This window comes from Rutilus rutilus (assembly GCF_951802725.1).
Source record: "Rutilus rutilus genome assembly, chromosome: 13".
NCBI classification, from domain to species: domain Eukaryota; kingdom Metazoa; phylum Chordata; class Actinopteri; order Cypriniformes; family Leuciscidae; genus Rutilus; species Rutilus rutilus.
Window position 1 is genome coordinate 28104741 of NC_140218.1, and position 27909 is coordinate 28132649.

A 27909-nucleotide genomic window follows, 5' to 3' on the forward strand; every position below is an offset into this window, starting at 1 on the left:
AAAGATGTTCGGCGTTTCCTCCGTGGACTGGGTACACAGAAATATTTGGCAGCAGTCATGCTAGTTGTTGGCATAGGTCAGGATATATATTCTTTACATTGTTTTGAAACAGATTACGCTTTATCACAGTAATGTGCGTCTAATGCTGTATAGTTGTGTATGACCACTAGATGGCAGATGTATAAAAATGAGCTGTAGGTGTTTGTTACCAATGCAGTGTAAGAAAATCACATCGAATGGGCCTATTATTCCGAGGAACCTTCTATCGAGGAGCTTGAAAATAAGCACAAATAATATTTTTCCATTACCAAAATGCAGTTCAAATTTAACGCATCTGAGACTAGTGTAAAAAGTTTATTGATATACTGTAAATTGAACTGGATTTTCCTTGAACAATTCCAGTGCATAAAACCATTTGAAATACAAAATGTGAATAAAAACCAGGAAGCATTTATTTATTGTATGGTTTTTTAAAGGGAAATTTTGAGAAAACTTGGAAATCTCAAGTTTTGCAGAGTATATAACGCTGTTAATGTTAAAACTATACTCCACAACAAATAAATTAACACATAAATAAATATATTCAAATTCAAATTTAGTAAGTAACAGAGGGAAAACCAGTAATCTGTTTAACCAGTATACAAATATATGTGAATTTGTGTGCAACAATCTGTAAAACAATGCAAGATTTTACAAAAAAGATTGGGCTCAGACATTAAACATGTAATTTTTCAAATGAATAACTATGTAGTATTGAAAGAATGATATTGTTCTCTAAATATATTCAAAATCATTCAATAAAAAGTATGAATGATATCAAAAGTAATAAAAATACTAAGACACATAAAAGCATCCTTTTAATTATATGAAAAAAAAACTGTTAAAACACGTGTAGTGTTATTTGCACTGCAGAAATGAACAGATTTGACGTTTGTGCAAGAGTTATTTAAAATCACTTTGAGCTCAGTAACAAAACATACATTTAAAACTGTACTTTACAGTATTACCATTTGAAGGCTTCCGTTGTAGCAGTATCTGATAAATTCATTTATAATTTACACCAAAAGTGGATATTCCCTTTATTTTAAGAATTTATACTACATAATTTACTGAAAAGCCAAATCAGCCAGCAGCTGAATGTAAACAACACCCTTCAGAGTCGACAGCCTCGCTTAATACTTTCCCATGACCACTTGAAATAATGTGTGATAGTGGTGCTGAAGTCCCCTAAAGAACAAGACAAACACAACAGTGTTGCATCTCTGTGAAATTCATGACGGCTGAAAATAAATGCTCTTGGTGTCACACCAAAACCCGATTCCCAGTTGAATATTAACAGGATACAAAAAAAATAGTGTAACACTTTACAAGTTCAATTTGTTAACATTTATTAATGCATTAGGTATCATGAACTAAGAATAAACCAGCATTTTACAGCATTGATTAATCTAGGTGAATGTAATAAATACACTACTGTTGACTGTAAATTAACTCATAATTCACTAATGTTAATTTATACTTGTCTTGAAATGTAACAATTGTATTAGTGTATTTTAGAAATGAACTTCAACTTTAAAAGTATTGTTTGTTGTTAATTCATAATACTCAAGTCTTAAGGCATTAAGTAATGTTAACAAACTGAGTCTTATTGTAAAGTGTCACCAATTCAAGAATAAGGCTAATAAACGCTATTGAAATGTGCCCATGAAATGCATGTGTAGAGTTAATATTAATTCCACAGGTTTCCTTAGTGACCTAATCTTACATATTGCTTTCAGAAACATCCCTCATATTCATATAAACATATGTATAAAAACAAAGAATCCTAAATGCTTATGGGACATCTTCACTTTTGCTCTTAGCCCTGACCAGCCCCTCGCTGTCCTCGATGCTCTCTTTAAAGAGACACTCCTTCAGGTTGGGCTGACTCCCTAGATCAATCCCCTGCTCCTGGATCTCCAGCAGAAGAGCTTCCCAGCGCCTCTTGTCCTTCGAGATCTTCCAGGACAGCCTGACGTTGGATTGCAGGAGGGGGATGAGCAGAGGGTGCAACTGGTGCTGCTGCAAAGCCTCCTGGGAAGGCGCTAGATCCTGCAGGGCTCGGTCGCAGTGTTCCTGAGCCTCACCGAGTTGTTCCAGCTCTTGGAAGCAGATGACCAAGGCGGAGAGCGTGAAGAACCAATGAACCCTCTGCATCTGGTTGAGCTGCAGGATCTGATGGCATCCTAACTTCTCCTGGAGTCTCAGAGCGTTGAGAAGAGGCCCCAGGGCATCTTGGTAACGGCCCACTCGCATCAGCATCTGGCCAGCGCGCAGATCACCCAGGTAGAAGAACTCAAGGAATGTAGGTGTGGTCCGCAGTTCAGGGAGGGAGTGAAGGTGGGTCAGGTACTGCTCGAACGCCCGGCTGCGCTTGGCAATGGTCTCGGCGGCGAAGTTTTTGCGCAGCTTCTTGCGAGGGAAGTGCACGCCGTCCATCTCGTCTCCGTGACGCCGGCGCAGGCGGCTGTGTAGCCGTTCGAAGTCAGTGTAGCGCCGCGTGATGACAGCGGGAGTTTTGTCAAACGTGCCAGAGTGGATGACATGAATCGTGTAGAGCTGATGAGAAAAAGTGTATGTGACTTCATGTGAAACCAGAGAAACAAAACCAGCAACTGTTCAATTGATCCATGAAATGACGCTTGTTTTTGTTCCCGAAAATACATTAAAAATGCAGTTCATGCATACACAGTGACCAAATGATGAGCATGTTTTAAATTTGTGAATTAAACGTTTTTGGGGCATAAATTACAAAAATGTGAGTATACTGTCCTGATATAATAATGAAGAATAAAGCCTCATTAAAATGTTTGCATAATCTTTTAAACTAACATTTATACAAAGACTACATTTCTTCTTTTAAAAGACTTTTGCTTTTCTTTAAAGTGCAACTATTAAGGCTATTAATGTTTTATTTAATAGGTTTACATGCATCCAAGGTCAAAAAACATTAGAATTTTCTCATAACATACATTGCAGCATCACTTCTTTTCTCAGTGTCTGAAATGGTTTGATAAAGCAGGGGTTCTCAAACTTTTTTGGGGCCAGTGACCCTTTAGAGGGGAAAAAGTCATAATTATAACAGTGTTTAAGTGCTTGCTACAGTTTGTACTCTTGTAATCAAAAAGCATGTCTAAAATGAAATTATACAACATTTACAATTTATCAAAGATGCATTAAACGTTTAGCAAAAAAAAAATGTAGGGCCATTTGGAATCCGTTAGATTTTTTTCTTTTTTTCAATTTACGGATTGAGTTCAATTTTAATAATCAATAAGCATGTCTAATCAATTGAATTCATTCAATTTAACAACTTAATTTTTAAAATGTTTGCAATAACACTAACTAAAACATAAAACAAAAAAGTTTTAACACAAATCTTAACAAAAATGTATCAAAAAAGGCAGTAATTAAATGTTAATTTTATTAGTATTATTACTGTGAGAATTACATTGTACTGTACAAGAGTAATATATTTCTGTTATAATTTAAGTTAAACTGAACTTTTATTTTGAGGAGTTTGACTGCATATGATATGATGATAGTTTTATCAAGTGAAACGCTGGTGAAGAGACTCTCAGAGCAGGTCTGGAGATGAAGTTCATGTGTTCATGTCCTGATATAGTGAGACAGCAGACGCTAAAAAACACCGTGAGCATCTCGCGTGCTTGAGCATGTGTACAGATGAAACCGCTCATTCACACAGAGACGCTCAGAACATTGCAGAGTTCATATTTAAACAGCAGTCTTTCTGCTCTTAAATATTCACAGATGCTAGTGCAGATCGCAATTTGATAAAGTGTACAGTCCTACTTTTGATTTGTTAATCCAAAATTAGCCAAATTCTGTGACATTCCACGTTATACTGCAAATTCTATTTTTATAACTGGGTTCCGCGTTTTCCGCATTGCGGAAATCATAGGGCCCTACATTTATTTCGAGGACCCCCTGGCTATGGGGCACGGACCCCACTTTGAGAACCCCTGCGATAAAGGATCCAGTCTCTTTAAACCCCTCCTTTCCGAGAGCCTGCTCTGCTCTGATTGGTAAGATAACTCAGAGTTTGTTGTGATTGGTCCACCAAACGAAACGCACCATATCTGAATTTCGGTTCCGGATCATCCTTCGCACTTGATACACAGTGAGATAAACAGTAATGATGGTGTCTTTTTTATTCGAGCCAGAGTCCTCATCCTTTGAAAGTTCATGCAAATTGGATTTGCTTTGGCAGCGCAGAAAACAGTGTCTTCTCGACAACACAAACTCTTCCAGTCTCAACTGTTTGAGGGTCAAAGTAGATGCTGTTCACGGACAGCTAATGAAGACTATAGGCTGGCATTATGCCTTTTACATTCTCAAACAGCTATACTACACATTACATGAAAGGTAATATCTGAAAAAGCATAAAAAATTTCAGACAGGAAAAGTCATGTAAAAATGACTTTTATTTGGACAATCTTGTATGTCATTGGCCCAAATATAAAATGCTGTTTTGAATGTTTGTATAAATATGTAATGTGTTTTGAAGTTGCTAAAAAATGATTGAAATGGTTCACAGTTGTGTCTTGTGTACTTACCACATACTTGGAATTTGTATCATGGACAACACTGGCATCTGTCACCTCAAAAATGAGTTTTTCAGGAATGCAACGAGTTCTTGAGCTCTTGTAGTTTTCCTGAAGTTGTCTGGTGATCATATTTGAGGTTTTGGGGGAAGGACCTATTGGGCTGGTCTCTATAAAGCAAAGACAAAATTAACTACAAATGTGAAGTATCGAGTGAACTAAAAGTGAACCAAAAAGAAGAAGTGAAATTTGCCTACAAAGAGATTATTGTACGTTCACAAACACCATGTACATATGCTTAAGCTAAAAGGAAGAGCTCATTCCAAATACTGTTTCTAAAAGAATAGGGTTTTTTTCCATGCAAACTCTTTTTCCATTCAATAGCAGTTCATAGTAATGACAGCTTTCAAGCTCCAAAAATAATACACCATCAAAGTGGTTCATTCAACTTCTGCGCTACAATACAAGTCTTTCAATTGTAAGCTGCTGTGGAAAAAAAGCGTCAGCTAAATCAACAAATAAATGTAAAACATGTAACTGTAAATCTTCTGAAGTCATGTGATAGCTTTGTGAACAGAAACTTGTTCATCACTAATGAGGTTCCATATCATTGAAGATCTGAAATCTCATTCATATGTAGATTAAAATATAATCATTGTCACCAAAAGTTACTTCCATGTGTCCAAATCATTTGGCAACATAAATATGCAGAATAAGGAATGTGATTCGAGAACTGCAAGAACTGAGATGAAATTCAGTGAATTCTGACCTAAAATTGAGTATGTTCCTCAAACACAGTCATCCATAAGATTTGCAATATGCATTATAATATAGGCAGATGGGCTACCTTTATGGTGTTTTTGTCCTTTTTAAAGCTTGACAGCTCTGCTCATAAAATAACAGAATATACACTACCATTTAAATGTTTGGGGTGGATAAGATTCTTTTTTTTAAAGAAATTATGCAAATAAATTTATTTAAATGTCTGCATACATTTATGTTAAAAATGTTTCTATTTCAAATGCTGTTCTTTTGAACTTTTTATTCATAAAGTATCCTGAAAATGTTTTATCTGCAACATCTATGTAACTGTTTTCTATGGAAGCATGTTTCTGCCAGGTAATAAAATGTAAAAAAAATAAATAATAATAATAATAATAATAAATTGTGACTTGTTATCTCACAATTCTGATTTTTTTTCCACAATTGTGTGATATAAACTCGCAATTGTGAATTATAAAGTCAGAATTGTGGGATATTAACTCGCAAATGCAAGAAAAAAAGGTATTTTTTTCTTATATGCAAGATATAAAGTCGAACTGCGTGATATAAACTTGTAATTGTAAGAAAATGTCAGAATTGAGAGTCCTCAGAATTGGACTTTATAACTTTATAACAGAATTCTGAAAAAAGATGTCAGAATTGTGAGATAAAATAAAATAAAAATTATCTTTTAGATTTGTTTTATTCCATGGCAGAAACAAACTTCCATAGTTTTCAACATTGCTAATAATAAGAAATATTTGTTGAGCATCAAATCATCATGTTAGAATGATTTCTGAAATATCTGTGACACTGAAGACTGGAGTTGTAATGCTGAAAATTCAGCTTTGCTATTATAGGAATAAATTACATTTTCAAATATATTAAAACATAAAACAGTTGTTTAATTGTAATAATAATACTTCACAATATTAATATAAGAGACTACTTTGAAAAACATTAAAAAAATCTTACAGACCCCAGAGTTTTGAACAGTGTAAGTTGAGGACAAGATGAGAATGAGTAAATGACTGTATTTAAATTTTTGGATAAACAAGCCTATTCCTTTAATAGCTTCTGCACACGTAGCTTGGACTTCAACTCACCAACACAAATTTTGCTGTTCTACTCCTCTATAAAGCATATACCTTGTCCTTTACACTACCAAATTATAATATGTTAGCTTTTTAAAAGATATGTATGATTGATGACTACCTGTGCTGCTACATGCATTATCTATGGACTCTCCAAAAAAGTCAGAGTCACTATCTGGCCCCGACGCGTCTCCCGGATCCTCAGAGTCCAGGACCCCATCACCCTCGAAGCACAGGGTCCCTCCGAGCCTGGCCGACACGCAGTCTATATCATCCTCAAGCTCAGAACTTTCTGGAAAGTCGTCCGTTCTGTGGCCGTCTGTCTCTGAAGGAAGCTCCCCTTCTTTGAACAGTGAACGGCGAAGTCTGTCGAATAGTTTAGAGGCCATCCCAGCTTTGCTCCAACCCTGAAGAGCACAAAAGAGAAGGATTCCTGAATATAATATGCTTTCAAATCATGACATTACATATGGCAGATGCTTTAATGTCCTGTGAAACCACTGACTATCAAATGTGTCTAACAAGCCTGCTGACAGTCTGAGGCAGTAATGGAAACACTGAAGTTCAAACCTCTCATGAACTTTCATTGAGCTGTGAAACGAGAGAGCAAACCTTAAGGGAAACTGATCTGTCACATAAATATTTATTATTTATTGAGGGGTTTGGTGAAAAGAGCCACACAACAGCATTGAATTTCTGTAATTTCCATGGAAGAAATCTGAGTAAAAACAGGCGTCATATTTATTCGTTAGATAAATTTGTGAACACATTATGCACAAAGTTTCATAAACACTCATGAGTATACAGCACGTTTCAGGCTCATATTTAAAGTTTTCCCAATAATTCGCATAAACAAGTTATATTTATCAAGTTTCGTCATTTACAAATGGAGAAACTTTTGAAAACATCTAAGTTAACGTTAGGAAAGTGGGAGCAGCGACTGCAGAAAGTGGATTATACTCTTAGCTTGCTAACGTTACGTGCTAATAATAACATCGCGCTTAATCAGCATAACTTCCACAACTTATAAAAGTGAAGACATTTTACAATAATTAAACAAAACCATCACTTAAATCCATCAAATATCTGATCAGCAGCACTACAAGTTGTCAGACACCAAGTTTGAGGTTAACTTTTCTTGCTAACTATGGCTAACCTAACATTTTCAACTCCAAAATGATGAACAAACATATGAAACATGAATATCTCAACTTACCCGAGTTATAGACCTCTAAACTACATATGATCAGCTCTTCATGGTGCTGGATAAATCATTTCTACGTGCAAATAAAGAGAAGGAGCTGTGTAAACATGGATAGGATTTGGGAGTTGTTCCCTGTCCATAAGAAGAGGACGGACAGACACGCGCTTGGTTGACAACTGATTGACAGACACAAAACAGGAGAAAACGTTTTACATGCCTTCATAAAAATGTATTTCATAATACATTTATGTACAGATCTGTGCAGTTTTGCTTGGTGCATTTGTGTTTAACTTTTAATTCTGAATTATTTCGTTTATCATGACATGCGAATCGTTTCTGTTTTTAATTTAACGGCCATACATGGACTATGATATTGCATTCAGAGTACAAGAATATATGATTCTATGATCTTCTATATATTAAAGCTACATATATTACGTCAAAACTATCATGGATTGTTTTATTACAAAATGTTTTAAAATTCAGGAAGTTAATTACTCATAAGTGATTCATTACAATGGGGAAAAAAATCATTGCATAATATTGCGATGTACAGGAAAAAAGCGAAACTATTCGCCGAGAGACTGTTATTAGTATTACTGTGTGTGTTTACACTCCAGGCTGAGAGGTGGCGCTGAACGCAACTCATCTTAGCGCTTCAAGCACACAGAGGAAGACAATCGATAAAACGCGGGTTACAACAACATCATAACAAGTCCTCGATCCGATTCTGAATTGTATAACGAAATGGCGTCTAAAAAGCCGTCGTTAAATATACGTAAAGTTGAGAAAATAGCTTCAAGTGACTCAAAAAAGTAAGATTTTATATTTTAGTTCAAGTTCAATTCTCTAAATCATTTCATTATGAACTGTTAAATTATGAACTTGCTGCTTGTACAATGTACACACTAATAACTTTGCATTATTTGTTTTCTTTGAAGTGTCATGTGTATTAGCTTTACTCTTGCGCCAGTGTTGATCTGGTAAAGTTAATATAAGTAATATAAATATCTAATTTATTAATGTAAATATATGTTCAAATATTGTGGCCCACTAGACACTCTATTTTGAAAATGACAATGAATAAACCTATTGACTTGATTTAAAAAGGAAACATGATGGAAATGAAATTAGCTTAAGTGGGCTTGATAAGATGACATTATTACTACTAAATAATATGAATTATTTGGTCTAATAATTACTAAAAGACATGTGATATCTGTTTCTGCTACATAAGCTGAAGTATGGGTCAAAGTCCAATTCAAACTCTTAGACTGTGATTTATAATTTCACAAAACAGTTGAAATTTACTCTTTAAAGGTGATTATCTGCCAAAAAAAAAAAAAATGTTTTATGCTGGTTGAAAGTCTCCTCATATCCTGATAGCAATCACTGTTAAGTGGTCTAAATGTATTTTTATAAATGAAATGATAATGTGTTCCCTTGTCAGTCAACTTGTTTGGCAGCCTGTTCATACAGACATCATGCGTTTACGTACGCACCTATTGCACCTTAAGTCAATTTCATGAATGCAAATATTCAGACAGCCTCTGTTTTTCAGTTTATCCACCGAAAATGAAGTCAGTAGTGGAAATAACAGTGGTGCGAGGAGGAAAACCAAAAGTAAGAGCGTGACTTACAACTTCTCATAACTCATTAATGTTATTATACTGACAATTCTAACCATTTCATCTGATCTTGATTTTTAGCGTCAGGCACAATTGTAAAGTCTAGGTACATGCAAACCGAAACAAAGGCTCCTGCAAAGGTAACTGACTGCAAAATAATAGGAATAACCTGTACATTATGTTTCCATACTAAATCTTGACATCAGTGTTGCTGTGTTCTGTAGAGCGGTGTACAGCAGCAATCGATTCTGATGCCCCCCAGACCGTCCTCTCCCAGAATAGGCAACACACGAAAGCCGAGGGACGGCGTCCTGTCGAGACGTACAATAAGCACTCCGGCATACAGTGACTCTACCTGTGAGTGTTGGGCTAATCGGATTAAATATTCACTATCTGCATCTATATAGGGTCTCTGTGTTGGTTAAACTAGTTCAGTTGTTGTATAGGCTTTATTTTATTAGATAAATTACTTGATGACTGATGAATGTGATGTTTTCCCACAGTGGCCTCCAGCATTCTGGAATCCTCAAATTTGGGAGGAAGTGTTTTTCAGTCGACTGTGTTGGATGGCCACTGCATACGTCCAGATTTTGATGTCTCCGTTATTAAAGGTGTGGTACTCATGTCGTCTGGAGTAGAGCAGTAATGGGATTTTGTTTTAACGGTCGTTTGAACGGCTTGCATGACAAGTTTACATTTTCCAGACAAAGTTGCGCCGCCAGGCACAGTGGACCCCAAGAATGAAGAAAGTGACATGGCGATGGAGACGTTTTTGCTGGCCTTCCTCACTGCTAAGGTCTGATGTTAAGTTGATCAATATAGTTATTGAAGATGTCCCACAACTTTACCTGTGATTTTGTTTTGTTAAAAAAGCAAGGCTTTTACTTTTCTTTTTTTTTTCTTTTTTTTTTATTATTATAATTTTTTTGCTAGTTTATTAAAGTGCCCCATTATGTTCCTAATGTTGTTTTGGAGCTCTCCTACAAATGGTTTACGTGCATCCATCATAAAAAAAACTCTTAATTTTCTTATAATATGCATCGCAGCATTACTTCTTTTCAGCTCGATCAAGGATTCTCTAAACCCCATCTTCCTGATACTCTGTCTACTCCGCTCTGATTGGTTAGATGTGCCAGTCTGTTGTGATTGGTCTACTCTGCTCTGATTGATCAGATGGGCCAGGCCGTGTCTGAAATCACCCCATACCCTTAAATAGGGCACTATTTAAGGGGATAGGCATTTGTAGTGGTGTCCGAAACCATAGTGGACGTTATCGAGTGCACTCATTCAATCTCACGATGCACCACATTAACGAGTGTACAACTGATGTACGCTCAACGGCTAGAGAATACCCATAATGTCCTGTGAGAGTCGCGCGCTGAATGAATTCCCACGTCTCGCCAGGAGATGGCGACCACAGCTCAATCATTCAATCATCCATTTTCCAAACCGTGCTGGTCTAGCGTAATATTATACAGGTATAAATTCCTTTTTAATTGATAATTAAATTGTTTAATTAAGGCTTATATGCTAGTTTCCATGTCAGGGTTCAAGATAAATCTTTTCATTACTACTGGAGCTGCCAGTTTACCAAGTGGCAAATGATTATTAAACAGCAAGTACAAACTGCAGAAACGGCAGCCCTTCTGGCGCACTCAGTGTCCGAATTCACTCACTCGTTTTCATTCACTCCTTCAAGTGCACTATATTAGTGGAGTAACGTAGGGAATAGTGAATGAGGGTATAGGGGGCGATTTCAAACACAGCACTAGTCTGTTGTAATTGGTCTGCTCTGCTCTGATTGGTCAGATGGGCCAGTCTGTTGTGATTGGTCTACTCTGCTCTGATTGGTCAGATGGGCCAGTCTGTTGTGATTGGTCTACTCTGCTCTGATTGGTCAGATGGGCCAGTCTGTTGTGATTGGTCTACTCTGCTCTGATTGGTCAAATGGGCCAGTCTGTTGTGATTGGTCTATTCTGCTCTGATTGGTCAGATGGGCCAGTCTGTTGTGATTGGTCTACTCTGCTCTGATTGGTCAGGTGAAATAGCTACTGCATTTAGAGCATAAACAAAATATGAATAAATATTGAGCATCCAAAATAGTTAGCCCTTGTTTGATAATGTTTTTGTTTCTAGATTGAACATAATACGCGAAAAATGAGAGAGGAGGCTGAGAGGAATATTCTGGCCGTAATGGAGAAGGAGCAGCAGTTGAGAGCACAAGTTAACCAAAAGAAACGACAGTATCTGCTGCTGGAAAAGCAGAAACAACTCAACAGTTTACTGGACGTACAGGTGAGGTCATCTTCACACACTTAACTCTGCTTAAATCTTTAACGCATCTCACATTTGAGCTTTTTTTTTTAATGCAGATCGAGGCTTTAAGTCCTGTTGCTGCTGCAGCAAACACATTTGCAGAGGAGTACAAGTCATTTGCCACAGCCGTCGATGCCACGAGACACAAGCTCCCTGTGAAGAATGTGCACATTGGAGAGGACCCAGAGCAGTTTTTAGGTGAGGTTTGCTCAGCATATTAATTTATTTATTTAATGACGTATTTTATATTGTGCAATTTTGGGGTATTTCTTTGTTAAACATTGTTATGTTGTTAATGTGAAGTCATTAAGTATGAGACATTGTGTGTTATTGAGGGATTGAAATGACTGGTCAGTGCGCCTTGAATCCAACTGGAGATTTTGAATAATTCCAATCAGATCTAATGAAAAATATTTGTCTTACACAGACAAAGCGGTCGGATGTCTGAGTCAGAGCGAGCGTCTCTTGCAACACTATACAAAGGACATTCCCACTGACTGTGAGGCTTTAACAGAGTGTCTTGGAGAGATGAAAAATACAGCAAATGAAATCAGCCAGCAGCTGACAAGGTGAGAGCAATTCAGTCTCCATATATGAAAGACTTTGCACATTGTGAAGCCCCTAGTACCGAAACATATACCTTATTTTTCAAACAATGCTTGATGCGCATTTCATCTGTGCTGGTCTATATTTTAACTTATTTTGCATGTTCATTTGCTGTTTCATATTTTCTTGTAGGACTTTTTCTGATCTTCTGGAGGTGTCTTCATTAGTAAGCCGAGAGACAGTTTTAGTCCAGCAGTCACTGGAGGAAGGCCAGATCGGACAGAGCACAGCCCAGACACTCTTCTGCCCCTCCATGACATGATATGCTGTATAATTAAGGCATCTGTTTACAATGAAATAATTAAAGAATGTAAATAATCAATGAATCGTAGGTATTTATTTCACACATTACTGAAGCAGGATTTAAGGAATTAAACATATTCATAGGTCTGGTGATGGTGTGTATTTTATTAGAAAAACAGTGATTCATATTTGTATTACAAATTAAAATATTTTGGTTGAGAAATTGATAGGTTTCTGTTGGTTTTGTTTTTATTGTCTAAATTCTTAAATTGAGATCAACACACCAAACATTATGTATGTGCGCATGTGTATATGTTCATAGAGAGAGAAATATTTGATACCATACTGATTTCATCAATAACAAAGTCCTTTACACCTAACATTAATTACTGGGAACTGAACTGACTTGTGAAGGGGATTTTGGAGTCATTACTCTGGTTGCTTCAGGTATGTGATTCACTTTTCCTAGAAAAATAAATAAAATAACCATAATAACATGAGTGTGTGCCCTATTTCAAAAAGATATTGTGTGAACACTTCAAAAGGTTTTTTTTTTGTGTGTGTGTGTGTATTTTAAAGTTGATGGTCTTAACCATAGACTGTAAAAGGTCTTAACAAGAATAAATAATTCCATGAATAGAATCTCTGCAGCTTTTAACTTCATAAACAATTTTCTGTTGTTTTAATTATATATATAATATATATATTTCTAAAGCATAATATATAAGAATTCAGCGGATATGACGTACAGTGTTGTGGAAACAGGCGACCAATCGGAGATGTCTTTACGGCAAGTGACGTGCGAGCAGTTGTGATCAGCAGACACGACCAATGAACAACACAGCCATGAGTAACGCGTGAGTCTTCCGAAAGCTTGTTTTTATTTTGATTAATGCACGACGATATGACATGAACATATTATATTTAAACACCAGTTTAAAAGTTTAACTGCAACCCGTTTGATACAAAGAGTTTCCGCAGACAGAAACAGTCTTTGTTAGAACAACAGGGCTGATGTCAACAGTATAATATAACTAGTAGCAGATTACTACCTCTTGCACATGACAGATTGTTGTTATAATTGCATAAAATGTGTTTTGGCGATGTGGCTTGGAAATAACTAGTTTTGAATCTTAAACGAGATAAATTATTGGCAATAAATAGAAAATAATTGCTCAGAAAGGTTGCAGTGAGCATCTTACAGACCTGTGCAATACTAGAAACTTAACAAGAGATGATAGAGCCTATTTATTTCACCGCCTTTTTGCAATAATTAATCATTTTCATATATATATATATATATATATATATATATATATATATATATATATATATATATATATATATATATATACTGTTTAAAAGAGCTGTTTTCATGATCCTTCGGAAATCATTCTTATATGCTGATTTGATGCTGTTTTTATCAATTGTATGGTGCTCAATTATTAATAATGGTCCAAATAATTAATATTGATAAAAACAGGCTTTACTGGTTAATTATTTGTGGAAATAATATATATTTTTTTCATTCTCTGATGAATAGAAAGTTTAAAAGAATAGAATTTATTTGAAATAGAAATCTTTTGTAACATTATAAATGCATTTATTTCCACTATTGATCAATTTAATGTGTCCTTACTGAATAAAACAAATTAATTTATATGTCTCCGCAAAATATTAAGCTGCACAACTGTTGATAATAAGAAGCAGCAGCAAATCAGCATTTTAGAATGATTTCTGAAGGATCATGTGACACTGAAGACTGGAGTAATGATGCTGAAAATACAGCTTTGCGTCACAGGAATAAATTACATTTTAAAATATATTACAGTAGAAAACAGTTACTTTAAATTGAAATAATATTTTATAATTTCACATACAGACATATGTACAGTGTATATATATATATATATATATATATATTTATGTGTGTGTGTGTGTGTTCAGGTGGCATCACTCTAAGAGGGGTCGAGGACACAGGCATAAGGAGCAGGGTCAACCGAACAGAGAGCGGACGGTTGAGCAGAAAGCTGAAGACTCAGTGCCACGTGGCGCCTGTATGACTATGTGCCCTGCCAATGAATTACGCCAGCGGGAGGCCCAGAATCGACTGCACAGGTTTGAGATGTTGGCGGGCACAGAGCGGGATCGCTTGCCGTGTGCTGATGTGTCACGTGCTGTCAAAGAGTACTCGCGACCTGCCGCGGGGAAAGACTCCACGAGAGCCAGTGACCTTCGGCCTCCATCTGTGCTTTTAAAGACTGTGTGCTACCTAGTTGATGACATTGCAGCTTCCTCTACATTTCAGCCATGGACGGAGGTATGGAAATTGCATTTTGTAATCTTTATCTGTAATACGATGGCCGTTTGAAGCCTGTCTTGTTTACGTTCTGATCCACAGGTGTACAGTTTTGTGTCTGACCGCCTGCGTAGCGTTCGGCAGGACATGATTATCCAGCGTGTGTCGGGGCAGGACTGTGTGGCTGTGCTGGAGAAAAGCGTGCGATTCCTTCTCTACGCCTCCTACAGACTCTGCGGGCAGCCACTTCAGTATTATGACCCGCGTATCAATGACACTCACCTGCAGGAAAGCTTGAGCTGGTTACTGGAGAGCTACAGAGATGGGAAACACCAGCATCAAGAGGAGTTCCAGGCCTTGAGTTTGCTCTATAACTTGGGTGAGTGAGTGAGTGAGTGAGTGAGTGAGTGAATGAGTGGAAACTGCTAGAGCTCTCAGTGCTGGTTAGTACCAGTATATTGATTTTACTGTAGTGTGTGTATTATAGTGATTGCCTTGACTTTGTTCATCTCACTGCGTGTACACCGGACATAAGCAGCCAACACAACACAACAAAAAACAATAAAACCCAAACAATAATTATATTATATTACATTATATTGTGCACCGAAATTTTGGCGACCAAAACATTTTTATCTGAAATATTCAGCCGAAAACATTGACAGAAACGGCGACATTTAATTAGCGCTTCTTCAATGATGAGTTTTGACTGCATCTATTTTGTGCACACAATGTGGATAAACATGTGGATAGCTGTGGGGGCGCTAGGACTAGGTTGACTAGGTTAATTTTCTTGATTTTAATCCATACCGAAATGGATGACTAAAATCTTATATCTTATGTATTATATGAGAATGGGGAAGGATGTGTCAGGTGAGCTGTAGCCTATTATTTTTTAGTCTTGGAACCATATATTTAGATTTTTAGGGTCCATCATGTACAGCAGCCTGGGAGATGTGGGAAAAAGCGCAAGATGAAGTGTACTAGTTTTAGTATAGCATGTAAGGGTCCTGGGATCTGGAATGAGATTGACAATTCTATAAAGGAACTACCTTCTCTTGATATATTTAAAAAGCATTTTAAACACAAATTGTTACAACATTATGCTTGATAGACACCATAAGGCTGAAGGTTTCATATTTTATTGACTTATTTGATTTTTTTTTTTTTTTTTTTGTGATGTTTGAATACCCCTATTATTGGCGTTGTTTGAGGGGTGGATGAGATGTGTGATGTATGCTGACTGGTGGGAGGATATTTTGTGGTGAATGGTGGTGTTATTGGTGTAGATGGGTATTGACTGGGTGAATTAGTATTTGTTGTTATTAGTGCTGATTAGGCTATGTGTCTTTAAGGGCCCTATTTATAAGCCGGTATGGCTTCTGGGTAGTCCTTTTTGCAGGAACTTGTTGTTCTGTGAATAAACAATAAACAACAAGATGTCCATGAAAGTAAATGAGAATTTTATGCTAAAAACTCTTTTTTTCACGTCAAAGTAAATTTTATACATGACAGGTCAAATTTTATGTCCATGCAAATTTATCCAGGTGTGGCGAACTGCTAATGTACAAAATCATGTAAATTATTTGGTTAAGGATTACCTGAAAAATATTACAGGCATATAAGCATTTTCCCCAAAATGGTAGTTGTGGGATAAGTTGTGTCAGATGCTTTGGGGGGTAAGCTGTTCCAGCGACTTTTTTTAAAGGGGTCATATAATGCCATTTTTGTACAAGCTAATATGATTCTTTAGGGTCTAAATTAAAAGTTTGTAATATACTTTAATTAAAATTTTTCATTAGTATTGTAAGAAAACACTAATTTTACCTGGTCAAAAACAGCTCTGTTTTCAGCACGCCGTTTAAGTGCATGTGTCTTTAAATGATAATGAGCTTTGCTCACCCCGCCCCTCTGTTCTGTGCGTACACGGTAACACAATAACCATAACGCGTTGTTCATTATAAACGTGGGATTACAAATTATATTGAGAACGTCGTTCATAGAAAACATGCCGTAATGTACCCTGAGTGTAAACAGCCGCATTCCTCGTGAAGCGTGCAGCAAGCGATTTGCAAAGATTAATATAAATATTAATATAAAGGTTAATTAAACGTTACACTCACTTCAGTTCTTCTGGAGGTGCAGCAGGAACACGAATAGTTGGTACCAATCCTTTTTTCAGGAGCAGCTTCTTAGCAAAACCAGCTTTATAACGTTACTGACCTCGTTTGTAAAGCAGTCTGGTGTGTGAAATGATTCACGCAAACATGAAAGCATTGACATTGATTGTGGGGAATATTCCCTTCGAAAACTAAACTCAGCCACTGCGTCTTCAGCGGTTCGGATTTAGGAACATCAAAATGATGCTGTGGTCCTTATTACACCCAAGAACAGAACACCACAATCGCTTAGACGCCATTCTGCTCATAGACAGTGCTCCAGCGTATCAACAATGACCGCGCGGGCTATGATTGACAGCTTGCTCACGAGCGAGGGCGGGTCTGTGTTGAAACGCTGCTGTCAATCAACAATCGTGGGAGGGGCGTCCGACCGTGTGACGTCACACGGTCGAACGGCTTGATTTGAGACGGGGGAAAACATATAAGAAGATTTAAAAAAAAAAACACTGGATGGATTTTTATCATTTTATGATGGTTGTGTACAGGCACTGCCAACACACATTTCAGTACAATCAACTTGTAAAAGTGCATGTACCATTATATGACCCCTTTAAGGGTCCTATGATTTCCAAGATACGGAAAATGCGGACGTAATCGTGGAATCCAGTCATAAAAACAGAATTTACTGTATAACACGGAATTTGATGAAGAAATAAAAAGCAGGTCAGTACACTTATATCAAATCGCGATATAGACTAGTGTCTTTGAATATTAATATTAAACCTCAAAAAGACAAATATGAATAAATATAAAAAAATAAAAAAATGAATACAAATTTATTAAATTAATTTGACATGCTTTTTGATTATGGAAAAAATGAAATGGGCCTTATTTTGCCTTCATATGCTGGAAATACTTTTACAGGTACTCTTAGAAAAAGTTGAAAATGGGTTCACTCCCTTTAAATATCCTGAATATTTCACCTTGTTTTCTGAATAACGAATAATAGTTTGCTGCAAAATAATAGTTTGAAATGAGATTGGATGTGTTGTTATCGTTAACTAACTAAAACTATTTTGTTAATTGAAATAAAGATAGAATAAAAGAAAATATAAATGGATGAAAAATTATAAATAGATAATAGTTTATAATTTAAGGTGTAGTACTAATATTGCTAAATGAAATTCAACTAAAACTGAAAAAATTTAAAACCTAGAAATATATTTTTAAATAAATACAAAAGCATATAAGAAAAATACTAAAAAGTAACCTAAAATTCAAAATTTTAAATAAAATCCAATTCAAAATAATAATAACAATAATAGCATTTAAATAATACTAAAATAACACTGGCACTAATATTTTTTTCTAATTTATTTTCATATTTCCACACACATTTCACATAACCATATTTTACTTTGTTGCTCTCAAGTGTAAAAATGGAGTTCTAATAGAGAACAGATAAACATTCATATCTTTTCTTCATGCTTTCAGGTTCAACTCATGCCCTTCAACACGTTCTTGAGCTGCCCGAGAGAATACGCAGCTCTCCTGCTGTTCAACTCGCTCTGGCCGTGAGCAGGGCACATTCGGAGCGCAACCCAGTTCGGCTGCTCCGTCTAGCCCAGAAACTGGACTTCATCCAGGTCTGTGCCGTCCACCGACACCTGCTGCCCTGCAGGAGAGACCTGCTCCTGCTCTACAGCCACGGGCACAGCAGCCGCAACTGCCGCTACCCTCTGCAGAGACTGGCACGCCTCCTCTCTCTCAAAGACCCGCTGGCGGCCGAGCTGTGCCGGGTGTACGGCGTCAACGTCAGCGGAGAGTGGGTGAGCTTCTCTAAGAGCTCCTTCAGCGAAGCTGCGTCTGGAGATCTGCAGTGCAGGCGTACGCATGAGCCGGTGGATGACGAGCAGTGGAACTGTCCTGCCGGCAGCGTGATTCACGGCTGTGCCTGAAACCACTGCTTTAAACTTTTGTTCACGTGCACTTGGCGGAATCTTTTAATTATGAACATTTTAGAGGCATTTCCCACTTCTGGAATGGTCAAAAAAGTTTCAATAAAGTTTTTGTATTTTATATATATATATATATATTAGTGGTTGACCAATATGGGTTTTTCAGTGGCTATTGCTAATATTCACAACAGAAGGGTGGCCGATGGCTAATAATTAGCCATATGTTAGTTATATAGGCTAACACTGTTGCTTAACCATTAGTGGCACAATGAAGCAATAAAATAATCTCTTTAATGTAAATCTTTTCAACAAATGCGACGAGCAAAATTACATTTTGTGAATCGCTTGGTTTCTTTTTCTGAGGCGTTGTGAGTTGTCCCTATGTCCCGCCCACAGTGAAATCCCATTGGTTGAAACTCTGCACCACATTACTGCATATTAAACATATCAAATATGTTCTTATTGGCCGTGCAGCAGGTGTAAGGCACATAACATTTATTTCAGAGGTGACGTACACTTAATTAAATTAATGAATTTAAACTTTTTTTACACAGTATATACTAGAAATTCCTTTTTTTTTTTTTTTTTTTTAATGGCATTTATCCATTAACAAGAGTTTAGGCACATTTTGCTAAATATGTTAACTAGACAATCTTAAAATAAGCAAAAATTGTCCGATTAGCATTAATGTCTATTGCTTCATCTCATGGTAATCCATGTATTAAATGAATAGCATAAAATTACCAACATTAATAACAAGTCATAACAAACCCCTGTAAGCAAAAGAGTGTCATTCTGATCTAAACGGTTAATATAACATAAAAATGAACAATATTAGTAACAATTCATAACAAATCCCTGTAAGAAAAAAAGAGTGCCATTCAGGTATATAAATAAATAAAAGTGCAAACCTTGAATTATGCAATGTATATTTTTATCGTTTATATTATATTTTAACAATAAAATATACAATGCATTAAATGAATGTGAACCTAGAATTAATAACAAACCCCTGTAAGCAAGTGTCATTCTGATGTGTGTGTGTGTGTGTGTATGTATATACAACACATCAGAACGACACTTGCTTCATATATACATATAATGTGTGTGTGTGTGTGTGTGTGTGTGTCTATATATATATATATATATATACTGTGTGTAAATGTATACTGTATATACAGTATACCTGAAATTATTTAATATAAACATTAATAATTATTCGCTTTCAATGAAGATGAACAGACAAACCTGTTATCAGAGTGCCATTATGATTTAAGTGTGTGTGTGTGTTACAAAGCAAGTAGGTGGACACTTAATGAAAGTGTGTGTGTGTGTGTGTGTGTGTGTGTGAGAGAGAGAGAGAGAGAGAGAGAGAGAGAGAGAGAAGAGTGGGTGTGTGTGTGTGTGTTTGTGTTTGTGTGAGAGAGAGAGTGTGTGAGAGTAAAGTGAGTGAGTGAGTGATACAAAGCAAGTAGGTGGGCACTTAATGAAAGCACGCAATAAGTGTATATGATGGTTGTGATGATGAAGAGCTGCAGCAGTGACTGAGGCATTTCATTCTCATCTGCGAGTGTGTTAGTGCAGAAACATGGGGGAGGCTGAGGCTGTGCCATCCGACGAAAAACAAGCAGAAACCGGCATCTGTACCGCCGAGGAATCGATAGTATGGAGTCAAGAAGTAGAAGTGTGTCTTTTTCACGCCATGTTGGGTCACAAACCCGTAGGTAAGATGCATTCATTTGTGAGTGATGTGAATAACAGGCCTGATCTCTGTGTATGGACCTCAGGCGTGAAACAATGTAACATCATAAAAAAGGACATTTTCGCCTTTTAAAGATCTAAAATCGATAATGCATTTATTTCATAACAACCAAACAGATTTTAAAATACTGATAAAGCATTTTAGTTAATCTAAGGGTTTTAGTGATCTTTAGCTTTATCGAGTCCAATCGCTAACGTTAATTGTTTAAGACAATTTAATACAACGATTTCATGTAAGGCGGCTTTTTTTATTGTAACGTTAGATAATTATAGAATTTTACTATTTAATATAATGAATAATACTGTGTTTACGGAGGCAATAGCCTAGTTTATATCTGTTGACATGTTAGCAAACGTTAGCGCGGCTGCTAACTAGCATGATAGCATAATGGCTAGGCTAATCTACATCAACACAAAGGTTTTTTCTGTGTTGGAAGGTGAGTGCGTTTTGTGAAACTGTCTCTTGTCTTCAGGGGTGAATCGTCATTTCCACATGATCTGTATTCGTGATAAGTTCAGTCAGAACATCGGCAGGCAGGTGTCGTCTAAAGTCATCTGGGATCACCTGAGCACCATGTATGACATGCAGGCGCTGGTAAGAGACTAACTGCTACTCATCTATTTGATGAGATTCATTCATTGCATGCAATGTACATTATCATAATAAAATGGGATATATTATATATGGGATCCAAAAGTCCAAATCTGGGATTCACAATAGCAATATTACATTATTTCCTAAACCTGGAACTACAACCTTGCAACTATATTATTGAACTTTTAATAATAAACCCACTATTGGCCGTCTAGAAAACCTTTTTTTTTAGGTCCAAAAAGAGGACATGTCCGGGAAAATGAGAACGTATTGTCACCCTAGTTTAAATATTGTATAGAATTAACAATATTTCATAATTTTTTCTCATATGCTAAAATTTAATTATCTCTTACATTTATACATATAATATAAGGTCTGAAATTATCACAAAATAAACACTGGCAGGGTGATCAGGAGGACCCCGACCATAGGCGGAGTGTGGAGGTCATGATCGCATATTTTCAATTAAAATGGCAAAATGTAATAAAAAGTTGAGTAGTTCGCATCACTAGATAGTCTATTACTGTCGGTCACTGAACATTTTTATCAGAGAACAGTTGTCTAATACTTAAATCTACTTGCATCTTTCCACAAACTCACATTGCGTTGTTACAGTGACAGTAAGATATTAAGACCCGACCCGCCGCCTTTGATTTGATTGGCCATCTCGATCATTCTGACGAGCGCCGTTAGACCGCTGAGGCAGAGCAGCCTAAATATATAATCAGCCTAAAATTTTTACTTTTCAAGACATTTTGTCATCATAACAACAACCAGCTTTACTCATTCTACACTTAAATAAGATAAGACAGATAAAATGAGAACATGTGACTTCTATTTTTTTTAAAATGTTGAATTTTTTTTTTATTGCTGCAATTTCCAGTGGGGAAAAATAACACTTAATACTTCAATACTACTCGAAGCTAATCAGTAAATCACATTTTGTTGCTGCAGCATGAATCAGAAATACTCCCGTTTCCAAACTCAGAAAAGAGCTTTGTGCTGCCTGAAGAGATCATACAAGATGTCAAGGAAGGTGAGCTGCTCTTAGTTTCTGTGTCGTGATCCTCCACAGTTGATCCGTTTGGTTTCACTGATCATTAAAAGCTCTTTATGTCTCTGCGCAGGTAAAGTGGGATCAGAAGATGACGTGAAGGAGGAGTTTAAAGAAGAGAGCGACCCGCCTGCAACCCATGAAGAAGGTTCTCTCCTCCTTTACTCTCTTTATTTCTCTCATCTACTCACCCCTTTCTTTTTCCTTTCCTTTCCTTCTCTCTCTCTCTTTCTTTTTGACGTAAAACGTCTATTAAAACCTGCGTCATTACATCACTTTTTTTTCTGGATCGTTCTCCCGTTGGCGTGAAGCTCAGCGTGGCTCACACTGGTCATTTGTGTCTCATTTTCAAAGGTCTGGGTCCCAGTATGGCTGGCCAGGATTTTGCGAGGTATGGACAGAAGAAAACGTTTCGCTCTGTTCCAAAACTCCAGCTTGAGCTCAGTACAGACCAGCTCATTACCAGAGGCCTCTGTAGACAGCCTTCAGAGACCTCTGACCATGTGCGTCTATTCGTCTTTCTTTCGCTGTCCTTCTTTCTCTTTCTCTTTTGTCTTTTTTTGTGTTATGTGCACCCTAGCTTGTTGTGGTTCTCTGTGTATGGGGGGCATGAAGCATGGCATGCTGAGGGTTTGCTTTGACAGGTTTGTTGAACAGAAACCGCTATATACTGTATGATAATGAAATAACTTGCAGAATGGTTCACCAGTTTTTCAAATATTTCTGGTAGCAAGTTGAAGAAATAATACACATGCTTTCGACCTTCAATTTGAAAATTGTTAGGCCTAGTTGTTGAAGCAGACAGTAAAATGTGGTTATTAAACATAATTCTAGGCTTTAAAAGAATCACAGATACAAGTTCTGTTCCAAAACTAGATGTTTTGCCCCATACTTATAGCCTACATAGGCAGCATTACTAACTTTATAAGTGACTAATTTGGCAGCAACATGCAAGTAGCACAATCAAAGCGCACTCAACTCAATTTCAGTAGTGTTGTGTTAGCATGTTGCTAAGCTAACAACACGATAAGCTATTTTCTTGAAGAAATTATTATATTTAGGAAGTCAGCACATTCTTGGATCTTCAGAAAAAAAAAAATTCCTCTTAAAGGAATAGTTCACTCAAAAATTAAAATTATGCCATAATTTATTCGCCCTAAAGCCATCCTAGGACTATTCTTTCCCAGATTTGTAATAGCATTGACTAGTGCCCAAGATCACCCTTCTGCCGAAACTCGACTCTCTTGTGAACGTGCGTACGCCCATTGCCGGAAGCCAGTGATTAGTTTATATTTAAATATAGATATTGTTCTAATAAAAACCCATCGCTTCACTTCAGAAGGCATTTATTAACCCACTGGAGCCGTATGGATTACTTTTATGTTGGATGGATGCGCTTTTTGGAGCTTCAAAAACTCTGGCAATATTTAATGCCATTACAAAGCTGGGGAGAGCCTGGATATTATTTAATGTCGTTTGATGAAAAGAAAGTCATATACACCTAGGATGGCTCGAGGGTGAGTAAGTTATGGGATAATTTTCATTGTTTGGTGAACTAACCCTTTAAGAAGGCAAATTGTACTGTCATTTCAAAACGCGTTAAGAACCCTCTACATAGGTAACGACACGCAAATAACACATGCAAAGCGTAAAATAATGTTGCATTAGCATATTGCTAAGCTAACAACACAAGAAGCTAATAAGCATTAGGTGCGTTCACACCATGTTGGAATTATCGTTATTACAAGCTTCTGACTTCACGTCCTCATAGAATTCTGCATTTTCTGAGAGCACCAACTTCAATCACCTGACCCCTACAGCATCGTGTGAAAACACTCAAAAAGACAGTGACTCTAAATTAGTTTTTTATATATTTATTTTTAAAATGTATATACAAACAATAGTCTCACAAAAGAGTATATAGGGTCAGGGTCATATATAGGGTCAGAACATCCAAACAAAGCTAATTCAAGATCTGGACTGATATCTTCTCCAAAAAGTATGAGCACGCATCCCATCATGCTCTTGCATCTATCGCATAACGGGGAAACTGAAGGGTACATTTTATTGAGGTTAGTTTTGGTATAGTCTAACCTATGCAATACTTTACAAACCGCGTCACCAAATGTTTGGCCATAGGAGGTTGACCCAAAAGATCATACATATAATGATCCTGAGGCAACTCCTGAAACTCTGGAAAAATTGTGATTGGGAAAGATCAAAGGTTTTATACTGGTGTTCGAAAGTGGAACATTTTCTATCTATATAAAAGTCCTTAACTTTGGTCAGACCTTTGCCTCTCCACAGTGAAAACCTTATCCGACTTTCCGGGCAAAAAATTATGATGATCACAAATGGGCTGGAGCACCGAAGGACGTGTCATTTTCAACATGGTCTTCAATTGATTCAAAATTCGATACAAGATACAGGGCTAGAGCAGCTACGGAGCTACCAACAACTGACCGAGCCTCCATGCACAACCACTTGGGATGCTTGTCCGTCAAGTTATCGGCAGCTTGATCGCTAATCCGCCAGAACCTCTTTAGCCCTGGCATTAGCAGCCCAATAATAATGACAGAAAACAGGTAGCACTAGACCACCCAACTCTTTCGGCTTCTGCAAAGTGGCCTTAGAAATTTGATGCGCTTTATAGCCCCAAATAAATGGCAAAATGACAGAAACTAATTGTTTAAAAAAAAGAATGTGGCAAATTTATAGGCAGGTTCTGAAAAAGATAAACAAAGCGATGCAAAGAGACCATTTTAACAGCATTGACCCGACCAATTAAAGATAACGGAAGAACTGTCCATTTATCAATGTATATTTTTATCTTATTTATGGCTTCTCTGAAATTTTGAGTGAAAATATATGTTTAACATTTTTAGGAAATACTAACCCTAAATAAGTAAACATCTTTCCCAATTAACAGAATAACCAGAAAAAGAGCCAAAAACCTCAAGTGATTCCATTAAAAATGGCAAAGCAGGAGAAGGATCACTCAAATATAAAAGCAGATCTTCCGCATATAAGCACAGCTTAACCTCAGAATGACCACATGATATACCCCTAATCACAGAATGATTACGAAGATGAATGTCCAGGGGATCTAAAGCTAGATCAAATAACAGTGGGCTTAGACAACAGCCCTGTCGTGTACCACGCTGAAGGGGAACGAAAGCAGACCTATCCGTATTAGTAAGTATTGCAGATTTAGGGGAAGATTAAAGCATTTTATGAATGGTTTAAAATTCTCACCAAAGCCAAACCGATCCAGCACAGAAAACATCCATTCAAAACTCCATTCAATTCGGTGTCTGAAAAAGCACAGCTGCCTTAACTCTTACTCCGATTACTCTACAAAATATTTAGCAGGGCACGTGAATTAAAAAATGAAAATCTCCAAAAATTGGCTTAAACATATAAGACTGAAACTGTTTATTGATTAATAATTTAGGATTGAAACGCCAACAATACTGCGCCTTTGGTAGCAACATTTTCAGACCCATAGAAATAGGGCTATGATCAGAAATTAGAATATTATGATATTTGGTCACCCCCTGAATGAGTTTGGAGTCAATAAAGTAATGAATACGTGTATAGGATTTATGAACATGGGGAAACAAAGAAGAATAATCACAAGCAATCTCCATATATCCACAAGATCCATGGATTTTATCACTTATTTAAAACACCAACAGACTTGATAATTACAGTAATTATGACTTGGCGTGAATGGGCACAAAACAGTACACAAAAATATAGGGTAAAATCCTGAATGGGTATAAAACCATTACCAAATTTTTTTTTTTTTTTCTTAGTCCACTATCTAGGATATGTTTTTCACAGAGCTCATTGCATTCTGGGATTGCATTTTTAGATTAGAGAAATATGATTTTCCAAACTATAAATGTCAATATTATGGAAGGTGAAGTGTGTCATTTCTGTGCCACTAGCATCACCAAACTGTATTTTCCCTCTCTGTCTACCATTGTTTGGACAAACAGGTTGTTCTGCAACTATTGGTTAAACTAATGTCAGGCTTCATTTAGTGTAGTCTAGTGGTGCATAAATTACATACAACACTTTTGTAATTAGGATAGAAAGTTGAAATACCTTTTATTTGGTTTCACTTTATTTTAAGGTGTCCTTATTACAGTGTAATTATACATTTAAGTACTTGGTAATAATAATTAACTACATGCACTTTCTGTTGGTTTAGGATTAGGGTTTGGTTTAGGGTAGCTGCATGTAATTATGCATAATTTACTGTTATAACTACAGCAAGTACATGTGACGTGTTACAAGGACACCGTAAAACAAAGTGTAACCTTTTTTCTTTTGTAATGATATTAATCTGTTTTTTTTCTTTGTGTTCCATTATCCCATCCTTTTTTTTTTCCCCGTTTCATCCTTCCCTTCTCCCTTCGTCAGGCAGCAATTCCTCCGTGAAGATGTCGGAGAGGTCGGGCAGCGGGCGCGAGAAAGAGAGAGAGCGGGCCGAGAGGGGGGGCTCCGGTGAGACGGGCAGCGGGTCGAAAGAATCAGCCGGGGAAAAGAGAAAGAGGAGCCGAGCCGTGGAGAAGGTGATGAACTCCAGCAACCCCTCCAGCCCTGGAGGAGCCAAGCGCCGCAGGACGTAGCCGCAGCTTGCAGCAGGAGGACTTGGGACATCAGATGTTTGAAAAGAACTGACTGAGAAAGGCGTAGCTAATATCGGTCGCGCTAGAGTCAATGTGAAAGTGAAATGACATGACGTGCAGGGGATGTGGTATGTTCTTGTGCGTTATCTGCAGTCCAGGGGTTCACTGCGAGGCGTTCCTGTGCTTTAAGCGTTCTGAGCTGTTCACAGACAGAGACGGCAGAAATATAGAGGAAGGACAGTCTTTGGTGGTTGTGTAGGATCAGACTAGACTGATGGGGAAAGTATGATAAACTAATAAGCTTTCCTCTGCTGAGTTTGGAAACATAACAGCAACTTTTTTTTTTTTTAAGGAAAAAAAAAAAAAAAACCTTTCTGGGAATTTTAAGTGGTAGCTTTATTTTATTTTTGTCCAAGCCAACGTTTTTTGAGATGGACCTGAGAATCAACTAGTTTGTTGTGTGATGTATTAGGACTTGCACTGCAAATAAGTTGAGCTAAACGTCTGTTATTAACTGTAAGAAATAAGCTGATTCTATTAGACGGTCATTGAACAAATGCTTTGGAAATAGTTATGGATATTTACACTGTTTCTGAGTCATGCTTGATTGAATTATTTGACCGTATGTGTGTTGAGCGCATCAGGAGTTTGTCCCTGATTAAAAAAAATGTACTGAACAATGTTTGGTCTGATTTGAATTCTTAATTCCCATTTCTCAACCTGATACCATATAGAAAACATCTTAAATCATGATGCCACAGAAGTTTATTTTTATTTTTTTAACTATCTAGTGGTGCTTCAAGGAACATTGGCTTCTCTTTCCTGTCAACAGATGATACTTAAACTACCATTCAAAATGTTTATTTTTTTATTTTTTATGAAATTAATACTTTTATTCAGCAAGGGAACACAAAAAATTGACAGCGAAGACTTTTACATTGTTACAAGTACAACATATTTCGAATTCAAATAAATGCTGTTTTTAATCCATCAAAAAATCCTGAAAAATATCAAAGTTTCCACAA

At 36.8% G+C, this 27909-nt stretch overlaps 4 protein-coding genes across 6 annotated transcripts; 3 read left to right on the forward strand and 1 right to left on the reverse strand.

Moving 5' to 3' along the window:
* Positions 1–339: 339 nt before the first annotated feature.
* On the reverse strand, positions 340–7839 carry snx21 (sorting nexin family member 21). Its single transcript, XM_084427954.1, has 4 exons — positions 7677–7839; positions 6582–6867; positions 4617–4774; positions 340–2598 (listed from the first exon to the last, which is right to left on the reverse strand). The coding sequence occupies exons 2-4, from the start codon at positions 6847–6849 to the stop codon at positions 1834–1836; spliced, it is 1191 nt and encodes a 396-aa protein (XP_084284080.1). The 5' UTR covers positions 6850–6867; positions 7677–7839; the 3' UTR covers positions 340–1833.
* A 443-nt stretch (positions 7840–8282) lies between these two features.
* haus8 (HAUS augmin like complex subunit 8) lies at positions 8283–12536 on the forward strand. Its single transcript, XM_084427130.1, has 10 exons — positions 8283–8479; positions 9226–9287; positions 9374–9432; positions 9517–9649; positions 9796–9903; positions 9997–10088; positions 11429–11587; positions 11665–11806; positions 12036–12177; positions 12347–12536. The coding sequence occupies exons 1-10, from the start codon at positions 8412–8414 to the stop codon at positions 12474–12476; spliced, it is 1095 nt and encodes a 364-aa protein (XP_084283256.1). The 5' UTR covers positions 8283–8411; the 3' UTR covers positions 12477–12536.
* A 726-nt stretch (positions 12537–13262) lies between these two features.
* Positions 13263–18957, forward strand: sac3d1 (SAC3 domain containing 1). The gene is made up of 4 exons (XM_084428966.1): positions 13263–13314; positions 14405–14777; positions 14859–15135; positions 18371–18957. Exons 1-4 carry the CDS (start codon positions 13289–13291, stop codon positions 18832–18834), a joined length of 1140 nt encoding a protein of 379 aa, XP_084285092.1. The 5' UTR covers positions 13263–13288; the 3' UTR covers positions 18835–18957.
* A 1170-nt stretch (positions 18958–20127) lies between these two features.
* mrgbp (MRG/MORF4L binding protein) lies at positions 20128–27564 on the forward strand. 3 transcript variants are annotated; one of them, XM_084428390.1, is made up of 6 exons: positions 20190–20558; positions 21069–21190; positions 22145–22226; positions 22318–22392; positions 22599–22635; positions 26676–27564. In XM_084428390.1, exons 1-6 carry the CDS (start codon positions 20423–20425, stop codon positions 26761–26763), a joined length of 540 nt encoding a protein of 179 aa, XP_084284516.1. In that variant the 5' UTR covers positions 20190–20422; the 3' UTR covers positions 26764–27564. The 3 variants fall into 3 exon arrangements, with proteins under 3 accessions (XP_084284514.1, XP_084284516.1, XP_084284515.1); XM_084428389.1 differs by having other exon boundaries at positions 20196–20558; positions 22599–22747; XM_084428388.1 differs by lacking the exon at positions 22599–22635 and having other exon boundaries at positions 20128–20558.
* The last annotated feature ends 345 nt before the right edge of the window (positions 27565–27909 follow it).

Coding starts and splice junctions, on each gene's coding strand:
- sac3d1 (XM_084428966.1), top strand. CDS start 13,289: ATGAACAACACAGCCATGAGTAACGC. Junction 13,315..14,404: donor AACACAGCCATGAGTAACGC/GTGAGTCTTCCG, acceptor GTGTGTGTTCAG/GTGGCATCACTCTAAGAGGG. Junction 14,778..14,858: donor CATTTCAGCCATGGACGGAG/GTATGGAAATTG, acceptor TCTGATCCACAG/GTGTACAGTTTTGTGTCTGA.
- haus8 (XM_084427130.1), top strand. CDS start 8,412: ATGGCGTCTAAAAAGCCGTCGTTAAATATACGTAAAGTTGAGAAAATA. Junction 9,650..9,795: donor GGCATACAGTGACTCTACCT/GTGAGTGTTGGG, acceptor GTTTTCCCACAG/TGGCCTCCAGCATTCTGGAA. Junction 9,904..9,996: donor TGATGTCTCCGTTATTAAAG/GTGTGGTACTCA, acceptor TACATTTTCCAG/ACAAAGTTGCGCCGCCAGGC.
- snx21 (XM_084427954.1), bottom strand. CDS start 6,849: ATGGCCTCTAAACTATTCGACAGACTTCGCCGTTCACTGTTCAAAGAA. Junction 4,775..6,581: donor TAATGCATGTAGCAGCACAG/GTAGTCATCAAT, acceptor TTTGCTTTATAG/AGACCAGCCCAATAGGTCCT. Junction 2,599..4,616: donor ATACAAATTCCAAGTATGTG/GTAAGTACACAA, acceptor TTTTCTCATCAG/CTCTACACGATTCATGTCAT.
- mrgbp (XM_084428388.1), top strand. CDS start 20,423: ATGGGGGAGGCTGAGGCTGTGCCATCCGACGAAAAACAAGCAGAAACC. Junction 21,191..22,144: donor TGTATGACATGCAGGCGCTG/GTAAGAGACTAA, acceptor TTGTTGCTGCAG/CATGAATCAGAAATACTCCC. Junction 22,393..26,675: donor GCCTGCAACCCATGAAGAAG/GTTCTCTCCTCC, acceptor TCCCTTCGTCAG/GCAGCAATTCCTCCGTGAAG.